The 27,324-nt window shown below is 42.6% G+C and overlaps 3 protein-coding genes across 3 annotated transcripts in view; 1 reads left to right on the forward strand and 2 right to left on the reverse strand.

Moving 5' to 3' along the window:
* Positions 1-93: 93 nt before the first annotated feature.
* Positions 94-6,632, reverse strand: cavin4b (caveolae associated protein 4b). The gene is made up of 2 exons (XM_017441448.3): positions 5,732-6,632; positions 94-1,855 (listed from the first exon to the last, which is right to left on the reverse strand). Exons 1-2 carry the CDS (start codon positions 6,092-6,094, stop codon positions 1,304-1,306), a joined length of 915 nt encoding a protein of 304 aa, XP_017296937.1. The 5' UTR covers positions 6,095-6,632; the 3' UTR covers positions 94-1,303.
* A 1,645-nt stretch (positions 6,633-8,277) lies between these two features.
* Positions 8,278-18,354, reverse strand: LOC108251232 (tomoregulin-1). Its single transcript, XM_017441450.3, has 10 exons — positions 17,658-18,354; positions 13,093-13,202; positions 12,864-12,993; positions 12,353-12,379; positions 12,158-12,248; positions 11,582-11,730; positions 11,195-11,242; positions 10,982-11,096; positions 10,736-10,897; positions 8,278-10,044 (listed from the first exon to the last, which is right to left on the reverse strand). Exons 1-10 carry the CDS (start codon positions 17,797-17,799, stop codon positions 9,960-9,962), a joined length of 1,059 nt encoding a protein of 352 aa, XP_017296939.1. The 5' UTR covers positions 17,800-18,354; the 3' UTR covers positions 8,278-9,959.
* A 5,910-nt stretch (positions 18,355-24,264) lies between these two features.
* Positions 24,265-27,324, forward strand: part of LOC108250946 (melanoma receptor tyrosine-protein kinase) — a 41,365-nt gene continuing 38,305 nt past the window's right edge. The window contains exon 1 of the mRNA XM_037973135.1: positions 24,265-24,494. Coding sequence (XP_037829063.1) covers positions 24,419-24,494 — 76 coding nt within the window. The 5' untranslated portion in view covers positions 24,265-24,418. The remainder of the gene's footprint in view (positions 24,495-27,324) is intronic.

Below are 27,324 nucleotides of genomic sequence, written 5' to 3' on the forward strand. Positions count from 1 at the left end.
AGTTACAGAACAAATCTCAATCAGCAGGATGTCAGAGTTACAAGGTTTGCTTCCACACTAACTGTCAACCACTGAGCTGTTTTTACTCATCTGTCAGGGAAACAGCTTTGTTTTCCACCTGCTGTCATGTGCTGCTGGTTAGAGCCAAAGTGTTGCACAGATCAGGACAAACCTCACAGAAAACCTGCTTTTAGACTGTCACACTTCTCACTTGTTCCACAGGTTGCAGAACCCTGCCCTCAGCCTTTGTTTGTTTGTTTGTTTGTTGCCACTACAAGCTAAGGTGTCCCATTTCTGTTTGACGTTAAAGGAGGACAAAGTGGTCGGGCTGTCTGGCCCTACAGCCACATGTTTCTAAGGGGCACACTTCCACCTGAATGTTTCTGTAAAACTGGATCATCCAACATGAACACAAGTCATTTCCACCATGCAGACTGACTAACATGTGAAGAAGAATGAAACTAATGTATTTTCCTGTCTGTTCCACTTAGCACAAAGTGATCCAGCAGGATTCAGGAGTTGTTGGACTCTTTGTTTCTGTTCCAAAAAGAAGCTTATAACCCACCCAGAAGAGGACGGCAGACTGAAACTCGTACCCAGGAGGGGTGGGTAATAATAAATGAGTAATAACTGCATGGGTGTTTATTATTTCTTTATCTGGATTTTTAAGTTTTTGTTATCTTTAATGGGTTCTAAGTTGATGGAACCATCAAAGTGATTGCATAGGGAGCAGAAACCAAAGGTTCTGACAGGTTCTCAGTCTCTAAGACCTGATCAGAGACTGAAGCTGTGCAGCTGGTCTGGGTGGTGTCTCAGTCGCTGTATTTTTGTCCTTCACTTGTCAAACCTCAGAACCCTTTGAGACCTCTACAGGAAAAAACTCTCCTGGTATTTTCAAACAAAAAGTCCAGTTTTTTTAACTTTCCCTTTTTTTCCGAACCAAGCGTACCATTGACCCGTTCCATCTTTATCACCAAACATTTCAACCTCATCAACATGCAAACAAGTGAAGTTCTGAAACAGTTCTGTCCAACATCAAACCAAAAAGTGATTTTCTTTGTTGATGATTTGGTAAAAAAAAAATGTCCAAAACAAAACAAATTGCATGAAAAATGTCAGTGTTTTTAAGAACCTGTTGGATTATAGTCTGGATGTTCAGTCAGATTGGATCAGTGACCGTCCTGCTCTCTGTTCACTTCCTTCATTAAATGTTTATCTTCATGAACACAGATCTGCTCGTTTGCAGATACCCTCAAACCTTCTTTCCCTCTTTCCGTGGTCTCTCAGGTCCAAATATGGGGATTTATGACAGCTGTTTCATGTCGTACATCGGTACCTCAGACTCTGCCGCATGGCCTTCATCATCAGCCGCCCCGGCAGCACGCGGGCTGCCTTTACGGCCTTTAGGAGGCGGAACAGGAACGGCTGCTTCTGCAGCTCCCTCAGCTCCTTCCTGACCCTCCGCCACAGTCCTCTCCTTCTTCAGGTTCAGCTTTGCCGGCACGGTTTTGGTGAAGGTCTCCTTTAGCTTCTCTCCTGACTGACGGATCTTCTCGCGCCTCTCTGCCGTCACAATTCTCTCTCCAAACTTGTTGACCTTGGTGCCCAGGTTCTCGCGGGTCTTGGTCATGTTCTCCTTTGAGAAGGTGGCTTTGAAGCTCTCGATGCGCGTCAGCCCGGTCTTCTTCATCCGGCCGACTGATGAGGAGTCTGCCTCCTGCACCACCACGTACTCCTCATCTGACTCTGGAGGGAAGTCAAACTTGTCTGGTTCCACCTCGGGTCTTGCTGTAGCTCCACCGCTGGATTCTGCCGGCTCATTTCCTGGTGCAACAGCTTTAACTTCCTGTTCGCCCTGAGGAAGAGCAAAAAACAGAACGTAAACATCTAGATTCCATAAGACTGTCTGCATGAGCTCTTTTTTATTGCACAAAGTTTAATGACGTCAGGTTTAAATCCGGCTGGTTAAAATGTGTCGTGCAGACTTGAATGGTTAAAATGTGCAGGTCTTGATCCTGCCTCCATAAATAAACTGCAGCACCTGTTTCTGCAGATCAGTGCTGGAAGCTAAACTTATCAGTGAGTAACGGCGCCCCGAGCTGAGCTGCTTCAAGCTTCATCACCTGTCTGAGATCAGGTTACACAGAAATGTAGAGGAGGAAGCTGCAAACTGGCCCTGACTCATCATGAAACAGATTTTACTCGTTCATACTTGAAGCTGACCAGAGTAACGTCAACCTAACAGTTTATCAAGTCAACAGAAAAACCTCTGAATCAGCCATCACAGTCCTCAGCCTCTGACCTTAAACTAAAAACCTTTACTGGTACACTGGAGGAGAAACAAAGGGTTAATATTCAGCTGAACCTCAGCAAAGGGACTAAATTAACTTTTCAAGGCCATAAGTCTCCTGGAGAACTTGTGCAACCTCCTCCCCCCTAAAAACCTTAAAAAACAGTCAGAAAATCCAGATAAAAACAGGTAGGAAAACTAACCATACTTCCTGTTTACCTTCAGAGGACAATGATTTTGGATCAGTGAGAGAACCTAAAAAAGTTCAATGAACCAGTAGCATGCTAATGTTAGCATCGGAATAATTTATTACAAACATCAATGAGGTTATATGATAAAGAGGCTGACATTTCCAAGCAGACCGCAGTAACTGAGTTACTCTTCAGGAGCAGCAGAAGATGGAAGTTAGCCCAAAATCAAAACCTCTGGATTGCACATAATTTATTCTGCACAGAAACTGATATAAAAGTTAAATTTATCAGAGTAAAACTACATCATTTTGTACCATCTAACCTTAAGGAGATCAAACCTGCTAACTCTGCACAAACATGGTTGTACAGCTGTTCAACAACCTGTTTAGGTTCATCACACAAACTTTTTCTATAGGCGCCAACAAGACCGGAACTGGAAAGGTCAAAGGTCAGTCTCAGACAGGTTCAACTTGGCTGCCATTGTGACTGACGACTAAATAAGTAGGTTTTAGGATTTTGTGATAATCTGTGGTCACAAACACAGAGTTAACAATCAGCAATTCTACAAAGAGATTCTTGACCATCCCCTGTATGCAAATATGGCTACGAGCATGCAGCGTTGTCTCTGAGTGACTTTTGCAGCAGCAAACGGTCAATTAAAAAAAAAAATTAAAGACAAAGGCTTATATCTAAAGATGCACTTGTCAGAAAACTTCAATTTAAAGGTAGTATAAGTATTATTTGGGGAGTTGATGTACTAATTTAGTTACTGGGATCACCTGATGGTGTCTTTATGGTAAAGATTTTCAACTAAATGACTCCGGGGGCCTCAGATACTGAAAACTAACAGCTCAGGGGCCGGACATCTAGCAATCATTGGTATTATGTAAAATTAATTTACAATTATAATCTATTTTTAATTAAATAAACTCATCCATGGGCCGGACTGAGCTCACCTGTGGGCCGGATGTGGCCCCCAGGCCGCCAGTTGAACAGCCCTTGGTACTCATTTTACTCCATGTTACTCAGATAACATTTCAGTGTTGGTCCAAAGGGTTCTGGGTAGAATGCTAACGATGCTAAGCTAACATAGTCGTGTCCTGACCCCAGTGATCATCATGTACCCAATTCAAAAATAATTAGGAGTTGATCTTTAGCTCTCTACAATCCAAATTTTGAATCTCTACAACTTTAGAAACTACAGCCTGTGAGCAGAGACAAGCGGCCGAAGGTGACGAACCAGGTCACGAGTCCATCGGGCCTCATTTCATTCAACTCGGAGCGGTTCCTCCATCAGTCTAACTTGGCCTCGGAGGTCAGCAGCGAGCGCACGGTGACGAGCGGACAGCTATATTAGGAGATGGAGGTTCAGACTCAGAATAACTCAGCTCAGCTGGTTCAGTCACTTATATTACAGCAGCTCAAACCAGACCGTTAGAACTCTGCACCAGAGTGAGGCTCGTTCAGTTGTTGCATCAAGAAATCATCTGAAACATTAATAAAGCTGCAATTAAACTTATGTCATAGCTGCTTTATTAATAATTAAACTTTATTATTTCAGCAGGTGAATTCTCCATCTGTGGTTTATTATCAGTGTTATTTTACTTCCCTCAGAGCAGAACATGGATCTCCATGTTGGTGGACATCAGAGACCGTGTGTAAGCTCTTCTGTAGTAAACTGTTTGTTTTAAGGCACAATAAAAGGAGATACCAGTAATTCTTACCAAAGCCATCGAGTAAATCTCACCAATGACTGAACAAGGCTTGGAAATGATGAAACTGTGTCAACTTGTGGGCCAAACCCAACAACTTGTGGCGACACCAGGGTTGGAGTCACCACCAGGATCTGATATTTCCATTTCTGTGGTCAAACCGACGGATTAACGTGACCTTGCAGACAGCAGCGTAACTTGACATTAAAGCCAGGTCACAACAACTGAATCACTCCCTGCAAACATGTCCCCCTTTTTATTCAAGTTAGTTGGTTTGTATGCTAACCTGAATACGTTCATATCGGTTTAGTTTGTTTGTTAGTAAAATTACATCGTATGACTTTACAGCAACTGAAACATACCAGAATTTATATTAATTAAAGACAAGCTGCGCTTTTCGACTAAAACAGTTTGCAGCTTTCAAGCTGAAACAACAAGGTTTTTTAAAGTAAAAGTGCCAAAAAGGAAGTTTTTCTGAGAGAAAATCTGCCCCATGACCTCCGATCTGTGCTGACGTTTCTGCAGAGCTAAAATAACCAGGCCACCACCGTGTTGGCAGCTGTGAACTGTGAAGGCCAAAGAAGTAAAATGAAGCCCGGTGTGTGTGAGCACTTGTTGCTATTTCAACCCTTGGGACGAACCGAGACATTTGTTGAATGGCATTCGTGTTAAAGGAGCTCAGATTTGGATTAACAGAGACATAAAAGTGGTAACAAATGTTTTCTGGAAGCTCTCTCTGACAGCATTAAATCAGGAGGAAGAGCTAGACTAAATGAAGCTTTGGTTTTGATCAAAGTACCAGAAAATCTTAAAGATGTATTTCAGGATTTAGCAACACTTTTTTGAAAAATTCTCGTCTTCCTTTTATTTCAGTGTTTAGAGTTGCTTATTGGTGAGGTTTTGGTGGTTATTATGCAACAAAGTCTTATTAAAATCAAATACAAAATGCTTATTAACAGGTTTGAACTTCTGTAAAGATGTTGTTTAGAGTTTTAGATAACAGTTAGCCTTTTCTGTGGAAGCTAAATGCACCCTGATGCCTGTTTTAGACCACGTCCAACTCGATAAAACCTTTCATTTCCACCTTTACAGTCACCAAGTGTCAAACAGCAGCTGGTTTCACTGCTGCAACAAACTCATATTTAGAACTAGTTTCTGTATGTTGCTTACTTTGTTAAAATAAAAAGTCAGATGGCATGTTTTAGATATGTTTGGCTCTTGAATATTGGTGTAAAAAATGATCCAGATGATCCTTGCTTCAGTAGATTTTGGTTGTTTGCCAAAGTGTGGCTTGAATTTGAAGGTTTACTTAAAGGGGCTTTCATTTCAGATAAAGGTATTCTTGTAAAAACCAATGAATACATTTATTTTTACTCCTGTATGGATCAGTCTCTTGTCCAATAGAACCACATCTTCTCCACTTTTAGTCATGCAGTTCGATGTTTTCCACCTCATCTAGAGGAGAATCCTGACCCAGTTCATCAAAACCGTAACGACCATCAAGAAGTCCAGAAGTATTCAGAACTTTGGAGGCTTACCTGGTAAATGACCACCCTGAACTTGTTCTTAGCGAGCAGGTCGCCCTGCGTGGCCTCCACCTTCTTGACCCTGATGTTCTGGTTCTCCACGCGGACCCTGACGTCCTTGATGTGGCGGCTGACCTTGCGGGTCTTCTCCAGCAGCCGGTCCACAGTGGAGCTGGTGTTGGCGTGATCGTTGGTGAGTTTGACGACGTCGGCCTGGATGGTTTTTACTGTGTTCTCCAGCTCCAGCTGACGCTCCTCCATGCGCTGCTGGGTGGCCTGGACGGTGTCCATGAGGCCCGCCACGCGCTCCAACAGGGCCATGATGCCGCCAGCATCATCTCCGCCTCCTGTCGGCATGCCCGGCTTATCTGTCATACTGACTTGTTTGCCTGGTCAGTGGATGGTTGGAATCCAGAGATCCAACTAAAAAAAGGAAAAGATGGAGGATTAAATCCTGCAGCTTCTGCTGCAACTAGCTGGAGAATTCTTGGGGTTTTGAAGAAGTTCAGAACACCAGATGAGGGTTAAAACTTTGGAGAAGGAGACTGAGTGAAAGCAGGAGAACCAGCTGGAGCTTGATCCTGAAACTGTCCTGATCAAGTGATAGACTCCACCCAGCTGGACGAGGGAGGCAGGGATGACAGGAATTAAGAGAAAGGAGGGAGCCATGGAGGGGCTAAAAAAGCATGAGCTGAAGGAGCACCCAGAGGATCAATGAGGGGTACAGATCTTCATTCAATGTGCTTCCAATTCAGCTGAAGATTTTCAAGCAACAAGCAAAGAAATCAAACAAAGTGAGAATCCAAGATTTTCTTGGCATTAGGAGTTCCTTCATGACCTCTGACCTCCTGGGAAACTTTGACCGGCAACTTAAGATCTTTAAAATTGATTTTGCAGGAATGTTTGTGATAAAGGGGGACATGGACCCCAGCGTCTCTCAGCTGCTAAATATACAGTTGTGGTAAAATGACCCCTATGCTTCTTTGGGACACGAGGGTATTAAAGGAAATGGAAACCCCCTCCCTTCTGTTCCTCTAGCATCCATCCATCATCCGTCACCTTTTCACTTGTTCTGTCCTAATCCCCCCTCCAGGTTTAGACTTTATTTTGGCTCCAGCAGGCCCGCAAATGAAAGGCTAAAGTTCCACAAAGCATTCCTAAAGCTCAGCCTTCCATGGCTGCCATTTTTGTTTCAGACAGGAAGTCCAAACTTGGCCTAAAGGGGTGGAGCCTAAGCTCTTAGCTTGCAGTTGAACCAAGTTTTAGTCAAATTAAATGCACTTTAAAATCAGGTCATTTAAAGTTTTAACATTAAAATATTATACTTTTTAATGTATTGACAATTTTTAATCAGAAAAAGTAAAATTAGGTCATGAGACCAATAAGATGTGGTCAATTATGACATTAGGAGGTAAAAGTGAAAAACTAAGAGAAGATGGCTGCAGGATTTTACTGGAACTGAGAAACAGGAAGTGATCAAATCCTTTTTTTTAAATTCCAGCTTTAAATGTCAATCCTAATTGCTATTTTTAAAGTTTAACATGAATTGTAACAGTTATGATGACCATTAGATTCTTCAGTTTTGGTCCTTTTACGCCCTTAGAATTAAATCTCCTAAACTCTGGACAGAAGACGTCTGATGATCAGAAAAAGGACGATGAAGACGACAGAAGGTGTTAGGATAGGACAGAGACGAGAGCTGGAATCAGACAGAAGGGGACTCCCCACCAGCTGCTGCCTATAATTATCCTGCTCCCAGTGCCATGTTTAACCCCCTCCTTCATGTGGAAGACTTGGAGGATTTATGAACTGCTAGAAGTGGCTGATTTTCACTCCTTCAGCTGAAGACACCAACAGAAGACAGACTGCTGAAGAACAGGAGAAACTGAGGTTTAATAAACCTGACAGTATGGAAAACGAGAAGACCCGTCCTCGTTCTCCTCTTTCAGTTCTAGGGTTTTTGTTTTGTTTGGATCAGGACACAAGAAATCTGGTCTTTAGGCTCTAAACTGGTTTCCTGTTTGTCTCTCTGATGGTTGTGGAGCAGTTGTGGCCCACTCTTCTTTGCAGCGTTGCTTCACCTCATTGGTTTCTGCTCAGCTCTCTGAGGTTCTGGTTCTGGTTCTGGACCGTCCTATTTGTCGGACAGATGGCCTCACATCTGACTCCAGGATCAGCCCAAACCATCAGCCCTCCACCACCGTGCTGACAGCTGGGAGGAGCTGTTTGCTGTTGTCTGTGTTCAACTAATAATTCTCACCAAAATGTTGATTATTTTTCCATCAGTTTGTTCAGATTATTTGTATGTTTGCAGACAAACCTGTTCTAAACCTGCAGCTGTTTTTGTTCTCAGAGAAAATAACTGATTGGATTAAACTGATCGTGTTTATCATTAAATTAATCAAACTGTTGGATTAAATCATTTCTTTGTTTCTGAAACTTTTACCCTGCTAACTGAAGCTGGATGGGTTGAACTTTTGGTTAAACTGCAGCTCCAAGCTCCTTCTGGAATCTGATTTAATTTGTTGTCGTCTTCAAGAAATGAAGTAAAAGACAAAAATGGTTCAAACGTCATAATTTAATTCAGCTACAGCACGATCTAAACAACTTCACTGGTTCATGCAGGACGCAACATCTACAGTAAAATCAGGCTGGGTCCCTGCAGGAGCGGCAGCCCCGAGACCAGAAGGCTGCAGGCTGAGAAGTTACAGAAATCTGATCTGAGAGCAGCGACGCCTGAAGGAACCTTCACCCAGCTCATCTGTCTACACCTTCTACCACAATGAAACACAACAAGACTCTTCGTACCACTGATACAATCCAGAATAAAAAAGAAAAGATTTAAATTATCCTCAGCTTGTCCAAACACATACAAACACATAGCAGAATCTGAAAATCAATCAGTGAAACAAATATAAGAACAACCTGTACACGTCGGTTTGGACCTCATTATTTAAGTAGAAAAAACAGCATTTTGGTTCTCAGGTGCATCTCATCATAACAAATACAAAAACAAACAAATAAAATCCATATTAACTCTTATTTCTGATCCTGTGAGACACAGAGAAGCTCGAGGAGTGGAGCTTCCTGCAGTGGTTCCCCCGCAGAGCGCCCCCTGGAGGTTTAAGGCGTTACAACACGTTTGTGACAAAAAATGGAAAAGTTGGGCCAAATGTGAGCAATTTTAATTTGTGGCTCAAAACTACAGCAAATCAAACAGTTTTAGTTGGTTTTTATAAAGAAAATGGTCCAAATACAAATAAAAAACATTCTTTGAATCCCTGAAAGTAACTTTTTAAATCGCGTCAATGTTTAAACCTTCGAAGACCTGAACTTTGTCTGTTTGTGTCTTATCTGCTTTCAGTTTTAAACACATTAACTCTGTAAATCCTGTCTGATTTAAACTCACTTCTGTTGACAGAAGGAGTTCAGGTTTGTCCAGAAACAGAAACGTTTCCACAGATTCAGCTGCCGTCAGATTATTAAAGAGAAAGTCTTAACTTTTCTTTAACGCTCTTAACTTGAACATGTTGGGAAGTTAAATCTGACGTCTTGGAAGGTTAACAAAAATCTGTCCAGAGACAGAAAACAGGAAAACAGAGAGAAAGTTTGCAGATTAACAACAAAAGCAGCAGTTCTGGAACTAAAGCATCACAAATATGATGGACTTAAAGATGATGTTCAAAGAAAAAGATAAATCCAGTCTTTAAAGGATGAGTCACACATTCATGGGATCTTATGGAACTAAAACTGAGTTTCCAGCCACGAATACAAGTTTGTAACATTTTAAATCTCCTAATTTCAGCAGAATCTTAATTTTCACCTTCGGTTTTCAGCAAATCTCAGATTTCTCTCCTCAGTATTTAACTTTTTCCACCCGATTCTGGAGAAAAACCAGAGAAACCCAGAAATGTGTCTGTGTGGGTCTCACAGGGTGGAAACAGAGAAACCATCTGTGGACGGTACAATCAGATAAACGAAGGTTCTGCTTCCTGTTGGATCCACAGTGTTCAGAGTCTGAGAGGACAGCAGCAGCTCCAGAAGAACAAAACAACAAACATGAAGGGAAAGCTGAAAAATAAGGCCTCTTCAAGTAAATAACAAATTATACGTTTATAAAAAAAGGGAAAATAATAAAGAGGCACCAAAACTTTGAATATAAAACTCAGTCTGTCTGTGGGACAAAAACTGGGACAGGTTGGATTTTATAAAAACACCAGGAGGGACAAAAGAAAAGCAGCTACATCATCCGAGATGACGTTCCTGACGGGAAGTGACCGAGGTGCTGCTTCTGTCTGCGGCCGCGCTTCGACTTGTTGCATCTCCTGCAGGACGGACGGGACAGGGACAGACAGGGAGGACGGGACAGGGACAGACAGGGAGGACAGGACAGGGAGGAAGGGACAGGAAGGATGGGACAGGGAGGACAGGACATGGAGAGACAAGGAGCAAGGGACAGGGAGAACAGGACAGGGAGGACAAGACAGGAAGAGACAGGGAGGAAGGGACAGGATGAGATGAGACAACAACATGAAGACATAAAACAAAGAGTCAGGAAGTTTTTTTACAAAAAAAAATAACACCATAAAACTGTAACATCTGATATAAAAATCCACTAAATTACATTTTATTATAGATATTTTATATATGAATTGTAAATATAAAACAGCATAAAGTTTAAAAGTCCTGATCCACACCGTTTGCTATCCTTTAAAGTCAAAGATTTTATTTTTCAGCATCTTTTAAAGCCCTTTAAAACTTGATAATTTACTCTGATCGTCAGTGAAACAGAGGATGTGTTTCAGAGTCTCCCCCTGCTGGCTGACAGGCGTCACTGCAGCTCCAGGTTGGACCCTCTGCTGCCCCCTGCTGGCCGACAGGCGTCATTGCAGCTCCAGGTTGGACCCTCTGCTGCCCCCTGCTGGTCACAGTCCCTCCCTGCACCCTGCTCCACTGACTGACGTTAAAGTGACTAAAAACCACGTGAGGTGGTGAACCTGCAGCAGGTGAGATTACCTGGTGAAGCACATCACCACGGCGACGATGACGGCGATCTGAACGGCTCCGATGATGGCGGCGATGAGGATGTAGTGCAGCTTCTGTCCGCTGGGGACCACGTAGAGGATGTTAAAGTCCAGGACCTGGTCGCACTGAGGGCCACCGTACGCCGCCTCACACCTGACAGAACAACACGTTATAAAAATCTGAACCGGGTCTGATCCGGGTCGGGTCTGAGGTCAGAACTGGGTCAGGTGTTCTTACCTGCAGGTGGGCAGGTTGTGTCTCAGCTCACACTGTCCGTGTTCACAGAACTGAGCGTAGTCCTCAGGACAGGGTCCAGGGTTCTCCACAAACCCGTCCTCGTCGTCAGGCTTCGCTACAAAATGGAACAAGAGAAGAAGAAGAAAAATTCTGGTTTCTGATTGGCTGTGGTAACAAAAACCCTGAATGTCTTGTCAGGTGGTGCAGACTCACCGTAGATGTCCGGTTTGGACTTGGAGCCGTCCTCCTTCCTGGTTTTATCTGAAACAACAAAAACAAAAAGTTTAACAAACTGGTTTCAGGGTCCAGGGTCTCAGACCTGGTTTCAGGGTCTCAGACCTGGTTTCAGGGTCCAGGGTCTCAGACCTGGTTTCAGGGTTCAGGGTCTTAGACCTGGTTTCAGGGATCAGGGTCTCAGACCTGGTTTCACGGTCTCAGACCTGGTTTCAGAGTCTCAGACCTGGTTTCAGAGTCTCAGACCTGGTTTCAGGGTTCAGAGTCTCAGACCTGGTTTCAGGGATCAAGGTCTCAGACATGGTTTCAGAGTCTCAGACCTGGTTTCAGGGTTCAGAGTCGTTTTGGCGTGTTTTGTCTCGTTACCTTGGCAACGGCCCACGTGTCTGATGTCGATCTTCAGCTGTTTGAGGCAGGACGCCTCGCGGACGTGACACGGCGTGTCGTAGGTGACGCCGTCGCTGCCGCACACCGGGTTGTCGTTGTGTCCGTTACACACGATGTTACACATGCAGCTGCGCGCACAAACACAACACACAGAGGCTTTTATTTTGAAGGGGGAGTTCATTGAGTTAATTATCATATTTGTTACTGACTTTATTGTGTGAACGCTGAGTCAGCACTTCCTGTTTATCTTTATTATTTTTCAGTTTTTGCAGCTTCTGCAGACTTTCTGCTGTTTTATATCCCAACATTCGGCTCCTTCAGCTGATGGCTGATGTGACTTGTTTGTAACTTTTATACTTTTAAAAAAATTTCACTTGAACATGAAGATCTCCTCAGTTCCTTCAAACTTCTCTGTTACCTGCTTCAGCTGCTGCCTGTTTGTCTTCTTTTGCTACTTTTAGCCTTTAGCTTTCAGCTTCTTTAGCAGATTTCAACAAAGTCAGAAAATGTCATTCCTCTGTAATTATAGGTGTGTGTGTGTGTGTGTGTGCTCACAGCAGATCCTCAGAGTCTTCGTCACACTCGGCTCCAAACTTGCAGTTTCCACATTTAGAGACCTTCTTTCCTCGACCGGAGCCTTCATCGTCTGCGAACACAGAGAGCTTCACTGCAGCTCCTCCTCGCTGTCACTCAACGCTTGTTTTTAAAAAGCATCAAATAAACATCGGAGAGGAAATAAGAGCTGTTTACCTCCGTCTGCAGATCCAGAACCAGCGTCTGTGAGACACAGAGACACGGAGACACAGAGACACAGAGACACTCGGATGTTAGCAGCTGACAAACGTTTCAGGATCACAAAGATTCTTTTCTTCTTTCCCAGTTTTGAACATTTAAATATTATTTCAGAATAAAGTCCAGCCTGAGGGAACCTGATCTGCTGTTAGTCCTCAGACCTGTCATCTAAAGATCTGGACCCCCGAGAGTCCAAGACCAGCTCAGCAGGTCTATAGTCCACAGATCTGGACCCCTGAGAGTCCGAGACCAGCTCAGCAGGTCTATAGTCCACAGATCTGGACCCCTGAGAGTCCGAGACCAGCTCAGCAGGTCTATAGTCCACAGATCTGGACCCCTGAGAGTCCGAGACCAGCTCAGCAGGTCTATAGTCCACAGATCTGGACCCCTGAGAGCCCGAAAGCAGCTCATCATCAGGATTCATGAACAACCTGTTTAAGTGCTGCCTGTGAGTGCGTGAGAGCGTTACCGTGGTAACAGGCTCCCTCCGACACCATGCTGATGGCCCTCTGTTTCTTGCAGGCGGCTCTCCTCAGGAAGCACTCGTTCTGGTACGTGTCCCCGTTGGAGCCGCAGACGGGGACGTACTTCTTACTGCACTGAAACAGAAACAAAAACAACCTTCAACGTGCAGGAAACAGATTTTTAATCAGGTCTGACTCCTGATCTGGATCTGGATCAGCCGTATTTAGACTTACGTGGAACTGACAGACACACTTGATGTCGGCGCCGTTCTCACGGCAGGTTCCTCCGAAACGACACGTCCCGGCGTCACAAACACGCAGGTCGCTCTTCTTCTCCGACAGATCTGAAAACAAACAAACAAACAAATGAGTTTATTATCTTATTATTACTAAACGTCCCTCAAAGAAAGATTAAAGGGACGTTTAAAGCAGAACTAAACCTTTCAAGAAAACTGGACGAATTTCAGACTTTTCTCCTTTGCTGCAGATTAATAAAGAGCCTTAGCTGTGAAGCACGGCAGTGGAAGTGTCATGATAAAGGGTTCCTATAATGTAACAACAGACACTGGAAATGAAAGAAAACCTGCAAACATCTGGAACTAGAACATGAAGAAACCATTTAAGGAATCTGGAGAGATTTCAGGGAGTCGATCCAAACTGGACCACCAGGACCTCTGATCCCTCAGACGAGACTGCATCAAGAACCTCATGAACCAGAGATTACTTTGGGAAACCTTTGTCAGGTTCTACGATCCAGAGCTACACACATTCACACATGTCACTGATGAGGACCCGGTCCAGACTTCTCTGGGCTCCATCTGGGTGGAAACCTGGATCAGACGGATCAGGACTTCAGATCTTTGATGGAAGAGCAGCACCCAGACCGTCGTCAGCAGCAAGTCCAGAAGCCCAGTTCTGGATGGCTGGAAGAACTGAGAGGGTTCAACCTCCTGAATGAAGAAGTGTTCTGAAGGAACGTTTGATGGTCAAATGAGACAAAAATAGACTGAACCGGTCACAGCAACAACACTGTACCCAGTGTGAAGTATGGAGGTGGTAGCATCATGCTCCAAAAGCCCGGTTCTGCGGTTCTGATAATGTAAAACCACATTCTGCTCACATCCCAAAGGCTGAGGAAGAAGAGGGGCCGGGTTCTGGACTGAACCTGGAACTGGTTTCTCTGGAACCAGCAGCCATGTTGTCTCTGATCCGTCCAGCAGCTGCGAGGACATAAACACACACTCCTTTATCCCGGCTTGTAATTTCCTGATGGCAGCTGATTGGTCGCTGGCATGCAGGCCGACCAATTAGAGGCTGTAATTACAGAGGCCGTGACCTCAGCCTTCCCTGTAATTAGTAAATACCTCCGAGTGCTGAGGCAGCCACATCCACCTGCTCACACACACACACACACACATCTGTGTGGGTGGAAACAACAACACAAACTGTGTTTTCAGGGTTTTTCTCTCCACTAACAGATCAGATTCCTGTTTTTCTCCTGAATCCATCAGGAAACTGAAGAACAAAGTTACCCACAACCTTCAGGGTTTAAAGAAATTCTCAACATTTCAACGTCACAAAAAGAAGAACTCAGTTTGCTTTCATTTCTCAAATCATAAAACATCACAATAAACCCACAAAAACCTGCCAGCATCTCCCTCTCTCCCCTGGAGAGTTTCTAACTTCTCCCCGAAGCCCCCGCAGGTCCAATAAAGCTGTCCGGTTGCTATGGTTTCTGCCGCCTCAGCAGTGTTTACCGAGTCCGACTGGTCTGCAGAGACCCGAGACACGGCGGAGGAGCTTCAGACCTGCAGCTCGTTACAGGAGGAATCTGAGGTGACAGCTCGGTTCTCAGACTCTGCTGCAGAGGAAGGTTTTATAAAAGTCTGAGCATCATTCCAGGAATGGTGGCTAAAAATCAGCATTTGAAAGAAAATATAAAGATTTTACTGTTTACTTCACAAGACAGGGGCGTGCTAACAGTTTCCCTTTGCTGCCAGTGTTTATGCTAAGCTAGGCTAACACATTCATCAGTTCCAGCTTCATGAGCAGTTTACCCCACTCCTTCTCTACGTCCTTCTCTACTCTCCTGATAGTTTCCTTCTCTACGTTCTTTAGACTCCAACTATTTCAGCATCTTTTCAGCTGTTTCAGTCACTCAGGTATCAAAATGTTTGGCTCCTTCAGAACATCACAGCTATGACTTTTTGCTAATTTAAGGTTCTGATTTGCTCATTTTTGCATCTATTAACTCTTTGCTAAATTTAGCTTTTTTATTTATTTTTTTGCTAATTTTAGTTTTTGTTCTGATTGTTTCAACTTCAGTATTTCCGTTTTAGCTTCTTCATTAAATTTCAGCAGTTGTTCAGCTCTCAGGGGGGTTTTTTTGCAGAAAAGGCCATTTTTTTTCTTGTTAACAGCTGAAGTTTAAACAAACTGCTGCAGCTGCTGTGATCAGAGCTCCTGGATGTTTAAAGAAGCAGATTACTAAAAACCGTCTTTGTTTAATTCGGGGATAAAAATGGAAGCTGGATGTTAGAAATCCTTTTTTTTCTGCAGATTTTCAGAGTCTCTGAGGATTCAGGCAAACAGGAAGTCAGTCAGAACCAAACCAGGTCAGCCTGAAACTGAAGTGAAGCTCCGAGGTTCAGCCAAGCGATGACTGAACATCGCTCCGCTCCTCCTCCTCCTCCCCCTTCATCACCATCTTCCTCATCCAGAGGAACTAAAGGCCCTGACTCCTGTTTCAGCAGATCCTTCAGGGAACCTCAGCCTGAAACAAATCCAATCAATCCAGCAAAACAAATCAATACAATTACAGATTTCTGATCTTTTATTTATTTAATTTTGTTTGAGGCAGATTTTAATCCACCCTGAAACAAAAAAGCTGCTTTTATTTGTTCAGTTTTCAGCTCTCACTCCAAACCAACACGTATCAAAGCTTCATTTAACTGAATAAATCCTCTCTGTTTTTATTTCTCTTCATTTGAGCGGAAACTCCAAACCGACCAACCACCGAGGAGAGAAGCTGCTGCGGAGTGGAGCATCTTCCCAGAGGAGAACATCTGCGACGGAGCTGAGGCGTAAAAATAGAAAGTTAAAAACTTCTTCAGATCCTCAGCAAACTTCCAGCCAGCCTGAGCGCGGTTATTTCAGCTTCCACATTTAGATCAGAGACGTGACGCTCCTCTGTAGTTACTGATCCGACCCGACCAGAACCAGCAGTAATGAAACTCTAAAATAACTTCACAGAGTCTGGTTGTTTTTCAAAGCAGCTGCAGCTTCTGTTCAGCAGATGGGAGGAGACGGCCTGATCCAAGAACAAACGGGTCCCGGATCAGAACCAGCGCTGGGATCTGGTCCACACCAGTCCAGCTGTGACCCATCTAACACATAAAGACACTCCACTCAGACTTCCTTTCAGCTCCTAAATAAGACCTTTAATTACAGAAACTTAGACGATTATTTAAAGGAACGGGAAGTGATTTTTGAATGTTTTAGGTCTCGTTAAAATGGGCTAATTTAAAGAATTATGGTAACTTTCCTGAGCTTCTTTTTAACACCGCAACCTGCAGGAAACACACCAACCTGTTTCCTTACGGTGTTTCTGTGGACAGAACACCTCAGAGCGTCCCCAGCATTTTCTGCCATCGTATCTTATTTTGAAAGGATTTCAAAGTGGAAACTAAGGTCAGGGGTGAGCTCAGCTTTACTATCAGAATTATAAAATCGAACCATTTAGGAACTTTGGAGATTTGCTCTTCTTGAAGACGGCAGCAGATGTTGGTTGATGTGAACTTCATAAATTCATCCTCTCACAATCTGAAAGCTACAGTCCCAGAGTCGTCTCTGACTCGCCTCAGGAGCTTCAGAGCTGGATTTGACTCCTGCAGGAGTCCTCTGACAGAAACCATATGAACGTCCGGGTCTAAAATCTAATAATTCTTTAAAAGGGCTCCAAATCGGCCCGTCTTCATCTCTGAACTGATCTCCAGCAGATTAAACCATAAACGTGTCGATGTGGGCAACAAAATAACATTCACAGGACAAACACAGTTTTGAGCCGTGCACACGGAGATAAATCATGATTTTCAAACACAGCTTCACAGCTCGCTGGTCGAAACACTCAGAGTTTAGTGAGACTGCAACAGAAAATTCACCAATTTTAATTCAAACTTCTGCTCCGAACCCACAGCCGGCCTCTCGTTGGCGCAGAAGGATTCTTCTGTCGTCTCATTCCTGGGATTTTCTGCTCGACATTCCTTTTATTAGGTTAAAGGAACAATGCTGGAAACTTTTGCACAGACGGACGAATGAGACTCATGAGGAGCAACAACAACGAGAGAGGGGGGTGTTGGTTTGAGTCCGGGGTTATTCTCTCTCACACACACACACACACACACCTCCCGGTCCGACCTCACCCTCTTCCTCCCATCCTGTAATTAACCCAAGAATAGACCTGTTTAAATTGAGTAGCGGTCAGCACACACACACACACACACCCACACACGCACACACACACACACACACTGTTACATCACTGCACTCAGGTGGGCATTTTTTTAAACCCTGCCGTTGCCATGACGACCACATCAGAGAGTGACTCTGTTGATGAAGCATCTCTCTGTTTATCCTTGAACCTCATCTGGCTTCATCCTCCCGCAGGGGTTACCATGACAACAGCTGGGTCAGGATGACAACAGCTGGGTCACGTGATCACAGAGGCAGACACAATGAAGGGGGGTGGGTGACCTCTGACCTGCAGCTTCAGGTGTGTGTGTAAGTGTGTGTGTGGTCACCTGGAGGACAGTCGGCGGCCTTCCCCGGCCCGCAGTCCGGGCTGCTGCCGCCTCCGCTGCGGGGGAACGAGCTCCGAGCCCCGGAGAGACCCAGCAGGACCAGCAGGCAGCAAAACCAGGAGAACCGAACCTCTGGAGCCATGATGGAGGGAGAGGAGGAGGAGCAGGGACAGATGGAGGGGAATAAAGGTGAGAGGGTGAAAAAGAGGAGATAAAATGTAAAAGCAGAGAAAGAATCTGTTCTTTTCTGGGGTTTCCTTCAAATAAAAATGAAAAAATCCTCAGTGACCCAAAAAATAATAAAACTGAAATCCTTAGATCCTGATTGTGTCCATGTGTTTCCCTAAAACTCCTCTGGGTTTCCAGGAAAAGAGTTTTTGGGTAAAAATCGGCGGATGGAGCCTTTAAATCCGAGCCCAGGATAACAAAGCAGCCTGGGGCCTGGGGCTTCCCGCACCGACCCCCACACCTCTCTGCTCACAGCCCGGACTGAGCCTCCATCCCCCCGCTGCAGAGCCCCCACACATGCGGGGAGAAGAGCTACGAGCGAACCGGGACCGGCTCCGGAACAACTGAACCAGGAGAAGCTGCGCAGCGGCTCCAGCTGCAGCATCCAGGCCGAGGAGCGGTGAGTGCGCGCCGGGGAAGGTGGTCGGGAACGGTCGGTGGGTCGGACCGGGACTTTTTTTTTTTTTTTCCAGCCCTCCTGTTGTTCCTTCACCGAATCACATCAACAAAGGCCCGGACCACGTGACCCGCAGGGACCACGCCCACAGGCAGAGACCAGCCCCGATCGGCGCAGGAACCCTGTTATTAGAGCTGATTTAATTAACAATAACTGATTTAATGACCAAATTTACCCCAAATACCTCCGAATATCAGCAGACATTTACAGAAACACTGAAACACACCGAGCAGCTTCAACAAACACCCTCCCCTCCCTGCAGGAGCCAGATTTATCTCAACTTTTAGCAGATTTTTATTTAAGATTTAAAGGGATATTCCGTCCGTTTTGAAGTCCTGGCAAAGGTCATGAGCAGTCAATATCTTACCTGTTGTAGATAGCCGAGTGAGGTCGGCCATTTTGTTTTGGTGTTCAATAAAAACTGTTGGAACTACAGAAGTTCGACACCATGAGTGGAAATGGACCATAATGCATTGCAGCCTGAGCAGAAGGCTAACCACGGCTAATGCTAACGTCTGCAGCTGGTTTTTAATTATCCAGATGTTTTTAGTGTTTAAATCTAAATGTGAAACATGTTAAAACGTCAGCGTGTTTTTATTCTTTGCACACATTCTAGTTAGTTTATTTACACTCCATCTTTGTGAAAATAGTTACAACAAATGATTGTAAATAAATGTTTTATTAGTGCTATGGAGACAGATGATGTTAATTACATTTTATCTGTCAAAACCAGGAAAAAGATTTAGACATTTATTCCAACTCATCATGTTGGTGTTTATTTATACACTGAACAGTATGCCGCGTTCAAGTGCTGTGGGAAATAGCAAAATCCCCCCAAACCCTGCCTTTATGATCAACAGTCTGTTGATCTGTTCCTGGAAAATAAACACAAATATCCCACTTTGAAATAATAAAAGTTCATAAATTTTCTCTCATAAAGGCACAAACTTTTATTTACTGTAAATTTTACTCAGTTTTTATCAAAGAGAAGCTGCTGATTTAGACTCTTTGTGTATTTCTGCTGTTTTCCTTGTTTTAAATGTCGGCAGAGGAACTGGTTACAGAGACGTTACGTAATTTAAAGATAAAATAACGTCATCTAATGAAATAAATCATTTTCTGTATACGACTCTTTATAAAGCTGGAACAATTAGCTGTAATCTGTGGAATAAAAACCCAAATTAAACTGAGAGCCAAACTGTTTGCAAGATTTATTTTTATTTATTTAGAGTTAAACATTCTGAATTTTCTTCCCAAATTGCTAAAAAAAAACTAAATTAGAAATCAGAAGACTATATTTAGGATATTTAACTTAATTTAGTCCAGAATAATTATTTAGTATAATTAAATATTCAACTTTTACACTTTTTAAAAAGACAAAAAGTAAATTAAAAGTTTTTAAACTTTCTGTTTTAACAAATTTAAACATCTTTTTTCTTCTGTTTCTTTAAGCTCAGTTAAATCTTCTTACTCTGATTCAGGAACAACATTTATACAATTACCACAAATCAACTATTTATTTAAAGGTTTTAATCATTTATAATATGAACAGTAATGATTCGCAGAGCTCCAGCTTCAAATTATTTAAAAGCAAACACAAAAAACAAACCATGAAAACTGAGATAAAAGAAAAAACTGAAAGTTTATCTCCTGATTATTTCATTTAAAACAAGTTATTAATTGATAAACACCTGTGGTAAAAGGTTTTCATGGAGATAAACTGATAAAATCATCTTTAAATGATGCAAACTGTTTAATTTGTCTTTATTTGAAGTGAAATCCTCAGTGTGTCACTGACAGCCTGCAGCCAGCAGAGGGCGCCACAGATCCGCTGATTTATCTGGCGGCTGAAAAAACCTGAAGAAAAAACATTTTTCTGCTTTTATATTCACTCTCTTTCAGTTATTAAGCTGCACATTTACGGGGTTTTATTTTTTATTTGCTGTAAATATAAAAAGACCTGAGCTGTTTTCTTTTTAGTTCATGATTTAATTTATTTTAAAGTTAATCTAAACACAAAAACTGCTTTTTAGCCATTTTCAGATGATAAAATAGGGGAAACTCAGCAATTCCTTAAAGTTTTATGTATTGTTTATTTAAAGGATGGACTGTATTTGGTGAAAGGAGTCAAAAATGTTTGTTTGTTTGTTTGTTTTCTCCTCTAAAGCTTAAAGCAGTCATGTCATAAACTTTGTTTTATTTGATTTTATGTGTTTGGTTTGAATAAAATCAGACAATACTTTTGATCATTTTTGCTCTGTGGCTCCTCTGTTATCTAAAAAGACTTGTGTTGTTTTTCTTTTGTGCCTTGAATGATTAATGTGACCTAACAGCATAACACACACACACACACACACACGCACACACACACACACACACACACACACACACACACACACGCACACACACACACACACACACACACACACACGCACACACACACATCATTTCCTGCTGAAAGCTTTCAGTCGTCAACCTGATTCCATCTGAAAACAGAAAAGATTTAATTATGACTCATTTGTTTTAAACTGCACCAGATTTTAGATATTTAGATGAAATATTCTTTGTCTTATTTTTACAAACATAAAGAGGTTTTTGTTTTTCTGCTTTGCTTTAAACAGTCAGATTGTTATCTTTGTCTTCTAACAGCAGCGCCAGTTTTTTTTTTTTTTTTCCAGTTCAGGTGTTTCTGAGGAAACAGTCGGTTCTCCTGCAGAAACCCGGAGTGAATCAGAGCAGAACCTCACACTGATTCTGACAGATTGTTCTGAGTTTTCTGCAGCATGTAGAGGATTCAGGAGTGAGGGATCGTGTGTGTGTGCGTGTGTTGGGACTTGTCGAGGAAGGCATGTTCAGACTGTTAACTGTCACACACATGAAACAGGAGCCGATCTGTTTTTGTTTGGTTTTAATAAACCCTCATGTGTTTTTATCTCATGTTTAAAGTTAAAGCCAACAAACGAGGAGAAAAACTTCTGTAGCTTCTCAGAATGAATTTAATGTACCGTAAGGTTCAAACATTTTGTTTCTTCCCTCATTCATAACTTCCTCCCAGTGTTCTGTAACCTGTTAAAGTGTTCCTGATCAGCAGGTCTCCAGATGTTCTGAAGGTCTTTCTCAGGTTAGTTTCCCTCAGGTTCAGTCCTTGGATCTGAACATTTGCAGATAAATCTGTGCTTGCCTTTCACAATGATCATAAAAGTCTCACCGCTCCGGGTTTGTCTGGATTTTGGTGGAATACTCTGGATTTTTAGTGGTTTTTTTCCAACAGTGGAGCCTCCTGGTTCTTCTTCTATCATTATCATTAAAAACGTAACGAACATTAACTTTGGAGTTTAACTTAAATGGTTCTAGACGGTTTCCTCGGCTGTTTCTTCTACCATGACCAACCTGGGGTGGCATTTCTTCTTGCGACCACATCCTGGGAGACTGGCTTGAGCATTCTACTTTTTAGTAATATTGTCAGCTGTGGCTCCTAAACTAAAGGGATGAGCCAGAGTTGCGTCGACACAACAGATAATTTAAAGTTTAATTTGGATCTTTAGTCTGTTTGTTCACAGCAGCCAATCACAGACACGATCTGTTCTCATTTCTTCAGCTGAATTCATGGAAAACACCTAAGGCTGACAGGAAATAAGCTGAAGGATGATGCATCTCTTGGCCTTTTTGTCATGTTTTTAGGGTTTCTCTGGTGTTTTTTAATTTCTGTTTTCTCTTTCCTAGAACTTCTTGTTTTCAGTTCTTGGTATCCTCATATTTAAGTCCTGTTTAAGAACAGTCCTGATATTTAAGGTTTTATTTTATTAAATCATTTTTGGAATTGTACCTTCCTGCCTCGTCTGCACTTCTGGTCCTCAACAATCATTTTGCTTCCTCTTGTTTCTTAAAGGCGTGATTTTCAGAAACTTTTCCTCAGAGTATTTAATAACATTCTGAGCATCATGCTGAGATGTTGTTCAGTTTCAGTCCAGGTAGAAAAAATAAAATAAAACCCAGCAGAGATCCCAGAAACCAGTCGTCCTGCTGCACATCTGATCCAAATCTGAAAAATCAGCTCGACAAACTCTTAAATGTGCTGAGGTGTTTCTGTCCGCTCTTATTAAGGACAAACAAGCAAAAACATCACATAAATAAATAAAAACATCCATTATGGTGTTTTTTTCTGCATCCAGACGCTTTGTTGGCAAAAACGTGAAAGGATTTCAGGTAAACAACAGAAACACACCAAGCAGAAAATGCTGATTAAATATGAATGCAGCAAAAGCTGCAGAGTGGCTGAAATCCTCGACCTCGTTAGCAGAAGCTCGTCCAATCAGAGGAAACCGGATTTACTGAAGAACTGTGGGGATTTGTGTTTTTGTGTTTTCAGTTTATTGTTTGTTTATGATCTTGTTTCTGTTTAAGTTATTATTTCAGTTTAGTTCTTGTTTTTGTAGTGTTCTGCTTTTGTCATCATGCATTCCTCCTCTTTGCTTGTCTGCCACGCCCATCTCCACCTGTCTTCAATCCTAATCACTCACCTGTTCCCACTCACCTCGTTACCTCCAGTGTTCTAAAACCCTACTCTGCTGCATCATGGTTCTTGGTTCCCGGTTGTTCTTGTCTCGCTCCATGTCTAGTTTCTCTGGGTTTCGTCTCCGTCTCCCCACACCCTGACAAGAACTGAAAACAAGCAGAGCAGAAGCTAAAATGAGCTAAACTGCAGCTAAAAGCTAAGATCTGCAAAACCAGTGATGAAACTTGAACTTATTAAAACTAGCAAAAACTAAAATCAGTAAAACTGCAGCTAAAAGCTAAAATGAGCATGACAGTAACTAAAGGCTACATGTAGCTAAACCATAGCTAAAAGCTACAAACAGGAAAACAATATAGCTAAATGTAGTAGCTAAAAGCTAAAATTAGCCTGCTGGTTCCTCTCGCTGGTTCTCCCTGCAGGTTCTCCCTACTTGTTCCTCCCTACTTGTTCCTCCCGCTGGTTCCTCCCGCAGGTTCCTCTCCCTGGTTCTTTCAGCTGGTTCCTTCAGCTGGTTCTTCCTGCTTGTTTGGATGTTTTTCAGAGTGTGAAACGAGAGCGGCTCAGATTGCAGCTTTCTTTGTTTTTTACTGGAACATAAAAGGTCAAAGGTCACAGAAACATGGTGTGGGTTAAAAGAGGTCATGACTTGAGTTTCAGGTCCTGAACTCAGATTTTAATGATTCTCTTCAGTTCTTATTGATGCGTCGCTGATTCTGGCTGCTTTAACAGGAAACATCAGATCTGAGAGGAGTGGAGCTCAGACAGGATCATCCAAATGATTTATTAAGATAAATATTTGGGTAAAACTACCCAAACAGGAGCTGCATCCCAGACAGGCGACTTTGTTCTTATTTTAGTCATCAAATGATTTTTAAACCGCAACAACAAGCTCCAGGTTTTGCTTCATCTCTTCAGCTTTTTTCAAATCAAACACTTTACATTAGACTTATTTTATCACATCCTAAAATCTTTCAGTGATCAGTGTCTGTTAAACAGGTTTAAAAACAGGTTTTCTTTTATAACAAGAGACTTTATGGAGCCTGTGGCCACCAGGGGGCGCCATCACATCTGTATTCTGATTTATTCTGGTTAATTAAAATAAATATTCATTAAAGATGTTTCTAAATGAAGCAGCAGGAGTCAAAGAATAAAAACAGCTACTTTAACTCATTGTTTTGCAGTTTTCTGCTGACTTTCTGTGTCCAAACTGTAAAATGTTTTGATACAGTATCAGTAAGAGCTGCTTCCAAGATTTACAGATTTGCGGATCTTTGTTTACCTGCCTGCTGCTCTGCACATACTGGGAAAGGCTGAACATTTCTGCATGCTCCAACACAATCTAACGTCATGCAATTAAAGCCGCGGAGGAGGAGGAGGAGGAGGAGGAGGAAGGTGCGCCGATGAATGCGCTCAGACCCGTCAGTCCGCTTCAGAGCAGAAACTCCTCAGGATCCCAGCGGCTCATGAAGGAACCGTTCCTCCAGGACCAGGACCAGAACCAGACCCTCCAGAACCCGCGCCGGAAGCAGAGCCACCTGCAAGGACCCGAACCCTGACAGCATGAAGTTCTGGTCCGGAGGAGCGGCGCTGCTGCTGCTGCTGGCCCGCTGCTGGTGCACCGACCCCGGCAGGAGAGGTGAGGCAGAGCCGGCAGGGAGCTCCGGAGGCTTCAGATAAGAGATTTTAAACTTTCTGACACCTTTAAAAGTTTATTTCCGCTCAGAGTTTTCCTGCTTTTAGGAGGATTTTAACATCAATCTTCTGTTGCTCAACTTTGTTGGTAAAATTCTTCAAGAAATCAGGAAACATGAGTCCTAAAGTTGCTTCTGTCTTCTATTAAATATAAGTGACAGCTGGTGTTATTACTAACTTCTGTTTAAATATAATATAATATCACAGGAAACAACAAAAAGCCACAAACCTGCTGTAAAAACGGAGTTATATTAATCACATTTAAAAACAGCTGAGGTTAAACTTTAAACACACCAGATAAGAATGGACATAAAAACACAAGAAAAGTAAATAAGTTTGATTTAAAGTAAAAGACTGGGTCTTAAATAAAGGTTTAAATGTCTCTAGAATCTGACATTTAAAGGTTTTTAAACTGTTTATTAATTTGGATCCTGATCATTTTTGAATTTTAATGTTTTTTTTTTTTAGAATATTAAAGAGAAACGGGTTGACCAGAGTCATTTATCTGATGTTTAGACGTTAAGAATAATAACCTTAAAACCTTAAAAATTTAAAGAAAACAGATTTAGGTCTTTATGTAATAATCTACGGTGAAGTTTTGATGTAAAATCTGAAGAAGAGTAAAAAGAACCAAAAATAAATTGTTAAAACTGCTGCCATGGTAACCACAAACCTGTATCTGTCACTCCCTGACGGCACGCTTAATATTTAGATTTAGAGCTCCAAACGGGACCGGGTTTAGAGCTCCAACAGGACCGGGTTTAGAGCTCCAACAGGACCAGGTTTAGAGTTTCTAAAGATGATTAATTGATGCTTTAATTTAAACAAAGATTAATTTTTCTTTTCTTTCTGGAGCTGCTGGGAATCACGACAGAGACAGAGAAACACGTTTAATTCCAGCTGAGAGTTTCTTACTCTGTCGGGCTGAATAATCACTAATTAAAGCTTCATTTCCTGTCTGCTCAGCTCACATGTCCCAAAGATGACCTGCAGCTCCTCAAGCTTTGCTCTCACTGCTGATCGTTGATGAAGTGTCAGGAAGAAGTCTTTTTATCAAACATTCAGACTTTGTTACAGAAGCTGGAAGCTGCAGGTTTGTTGTTTTTATCTTAGATAAGTTGGACAAAGAGGACAGATGGTTTGAGAGACGGGTGAAAGAAGACATTCAGCCTGACATCCAGTCTTTTTCACTCTAATTCACACCTTCATGCAGGTGACCAAAACATCTCTGTGACCCAGGCAAACAGAGCCCTAATGACCCTCAGGAGGGAGATAAATCTGCAGCAGAATTTAGAGCATCTCATGCAGGTTAAAGCTTGGAACTCCACTCTCTGTGGAGAAAGCTCCCTGGATGGGAAGCCAAACATCTTCAGCTTCAGGTGGGATCTCTGTGGAATGAGGCTAGTTGGTGAACAGCTGTCAGGAAGGCGTCTGCAGAAGGTTTTGGAGCTTTCATGGTGCTTCTCACCTTCCTCGTGAGTCGGAGAAGTTCACGGTCCCGTCGCTTCAGTTTGAACATGTTTTTAAAACTGTTTGACGTGGCAGTCATCTCCAACCCGTCTGCAGAGCTCTACAGCTGAGTTTGGACTGAAGTAATGTGAAATAATGTGCAGGGCCAAGAATACAGATTCACAGGTCTTAAAGATTTCCAAAAACTGTCGGCTCCACACGTGGCCACGCTGCTCACGGTCACAAACAGTCAGATGCTGAAAATTCACCTGTTCTCTCACAGTTTAGATTAACTGTTGTTTTGAGTCGTTAGCTGCTCTCCAACAGACTCTGGCTTCAGGATTCAAATCAAATCAGAGCAAAGCCTTCCTTTGTGTATTCCTGAATAAATATCCCAGTTTTTGTAAGATAAATGAGGATATCATATTTTCCAGGTCAACGTGTGGCCTTTAAATTCACCTCATTAAGTCTGGGAACCATGTTTGGCTCTCCTGATTTAATCTGTGGATCAATGAGCAGCCGAGGATTATCTGTTAATATGTGACATCCAGACACAGAGAGACTCGTTAACTGTAGCTGATTTTACCTGCAGATCGTTTCAACTAACCCTGAATCCTAATATATCCTGAAAATGTGTGTTTTTAATCTTTCTGTGTTAAAACAAACACAAACAGAACCCTCGGGAGCAGAAAACCAACAAACAACGGAACCAGTTTGTTATTATTGTGTTTATGGAAAAGTTTAACGAGTTTCTGACGGATCTTAACTGAGATTAGTGATCGTCATTCCTGAGCGGTGGGATTAAAATATCTGTGGGAATGAAACAAATCAGGCCTGCAAAGCATCCTGGGAGCTGTGATGAGCAGATTCTGAGGTTTGACTGACTCTCGACTCGATCAGAATGTTGTTTTTTGTTTGTTTTTGGTCTAAAAAAAAAGAGAGAAGTGAAGCAGCTCGGACGTCTGAGAGGGAGAACAGCTGACTGATGGTAATCATCCAATCAGGAGCATTTGTTGGGTTAATTGTTCCCATTCCAAGGACTTAATGACTTTTATTTTGTTTGTGTGACTTTTTGTTTGGAATAAACTGTTGTTTGTTGCACAGATAGACTCAGAGTCTGCAGCTCAGTTTCTGAGAAGAACAGCAAAAATACTGGTGGAGATACAGAATCCACCGCAGTATTTACACACTACGTACCTGTGATTTACACGCTACGTACCTGCGATTTACACGCTACGTACCTGTGATTTACACGCTACGTACCTGTGATTTACACGCTACGTACCTGCGATTTACACGCTACGTACCTGTGATTTACACGCTAC

Source organism: Kryptolebias marmoratus, linkage group LG21 (assembly GCF_001649575.2).
Source record: "Kryptolebias marmoratus isolate JLee-2015 linkage group LG21, ASM164957v2, whole genome shotgun sequence".
Lineage (NCBI taxonomy): Eukaryota > Metazoa > Chordata > Actinopteri > Cyprinodontiformes > Rivulidae > Kryptolebias > Kryptolebias marmoratus.

What these genes read in the sequence shown, in the direction of transcription:
- cavin4b (XM_017441448.3), bottom strand. Translation starts at nt 6,094, where the DNA reads ATGACAGATAAGCCGGGCATGCCGACAGGAGGCGGAGATGATGCTGGC. An exon ending in TCAGGGTGGTCATTTACCAG is followed by an intron (nt 1,856 to 5,731) that starts GTAAGCCTCCAA and finishes GCTCTTCCTCAG; the next exon opens with GGCGAACAGGAAGTTAAAGC.
- LOC108251232 (XM_017441450.3), bottom strand. Translation starts at nt 17,799, where the DNA reads ATGGCTCCAGAGGTTCGGTTCTCCTGGTTTTGCTGCCTGCTGGTCCTG. An exon ending in GAAGACTCTGAGGATCTGCT is followed by an intron (nt 11,731 to 12,157) that starts GTGAGCACACAC and finishes TTGTGCGCGCAG; the next exon opens with CTGCATGTGTAACATCGTGT. An exon ending in CACAACCTGCCCACCTGCAG is followed by an intron (nt 10,898 to 10,981) that starts GTAAGAACACCT and finishes TTGTTCTGTCAG; the next exon opens with GTGTGAGGCGGCGTACGGTG.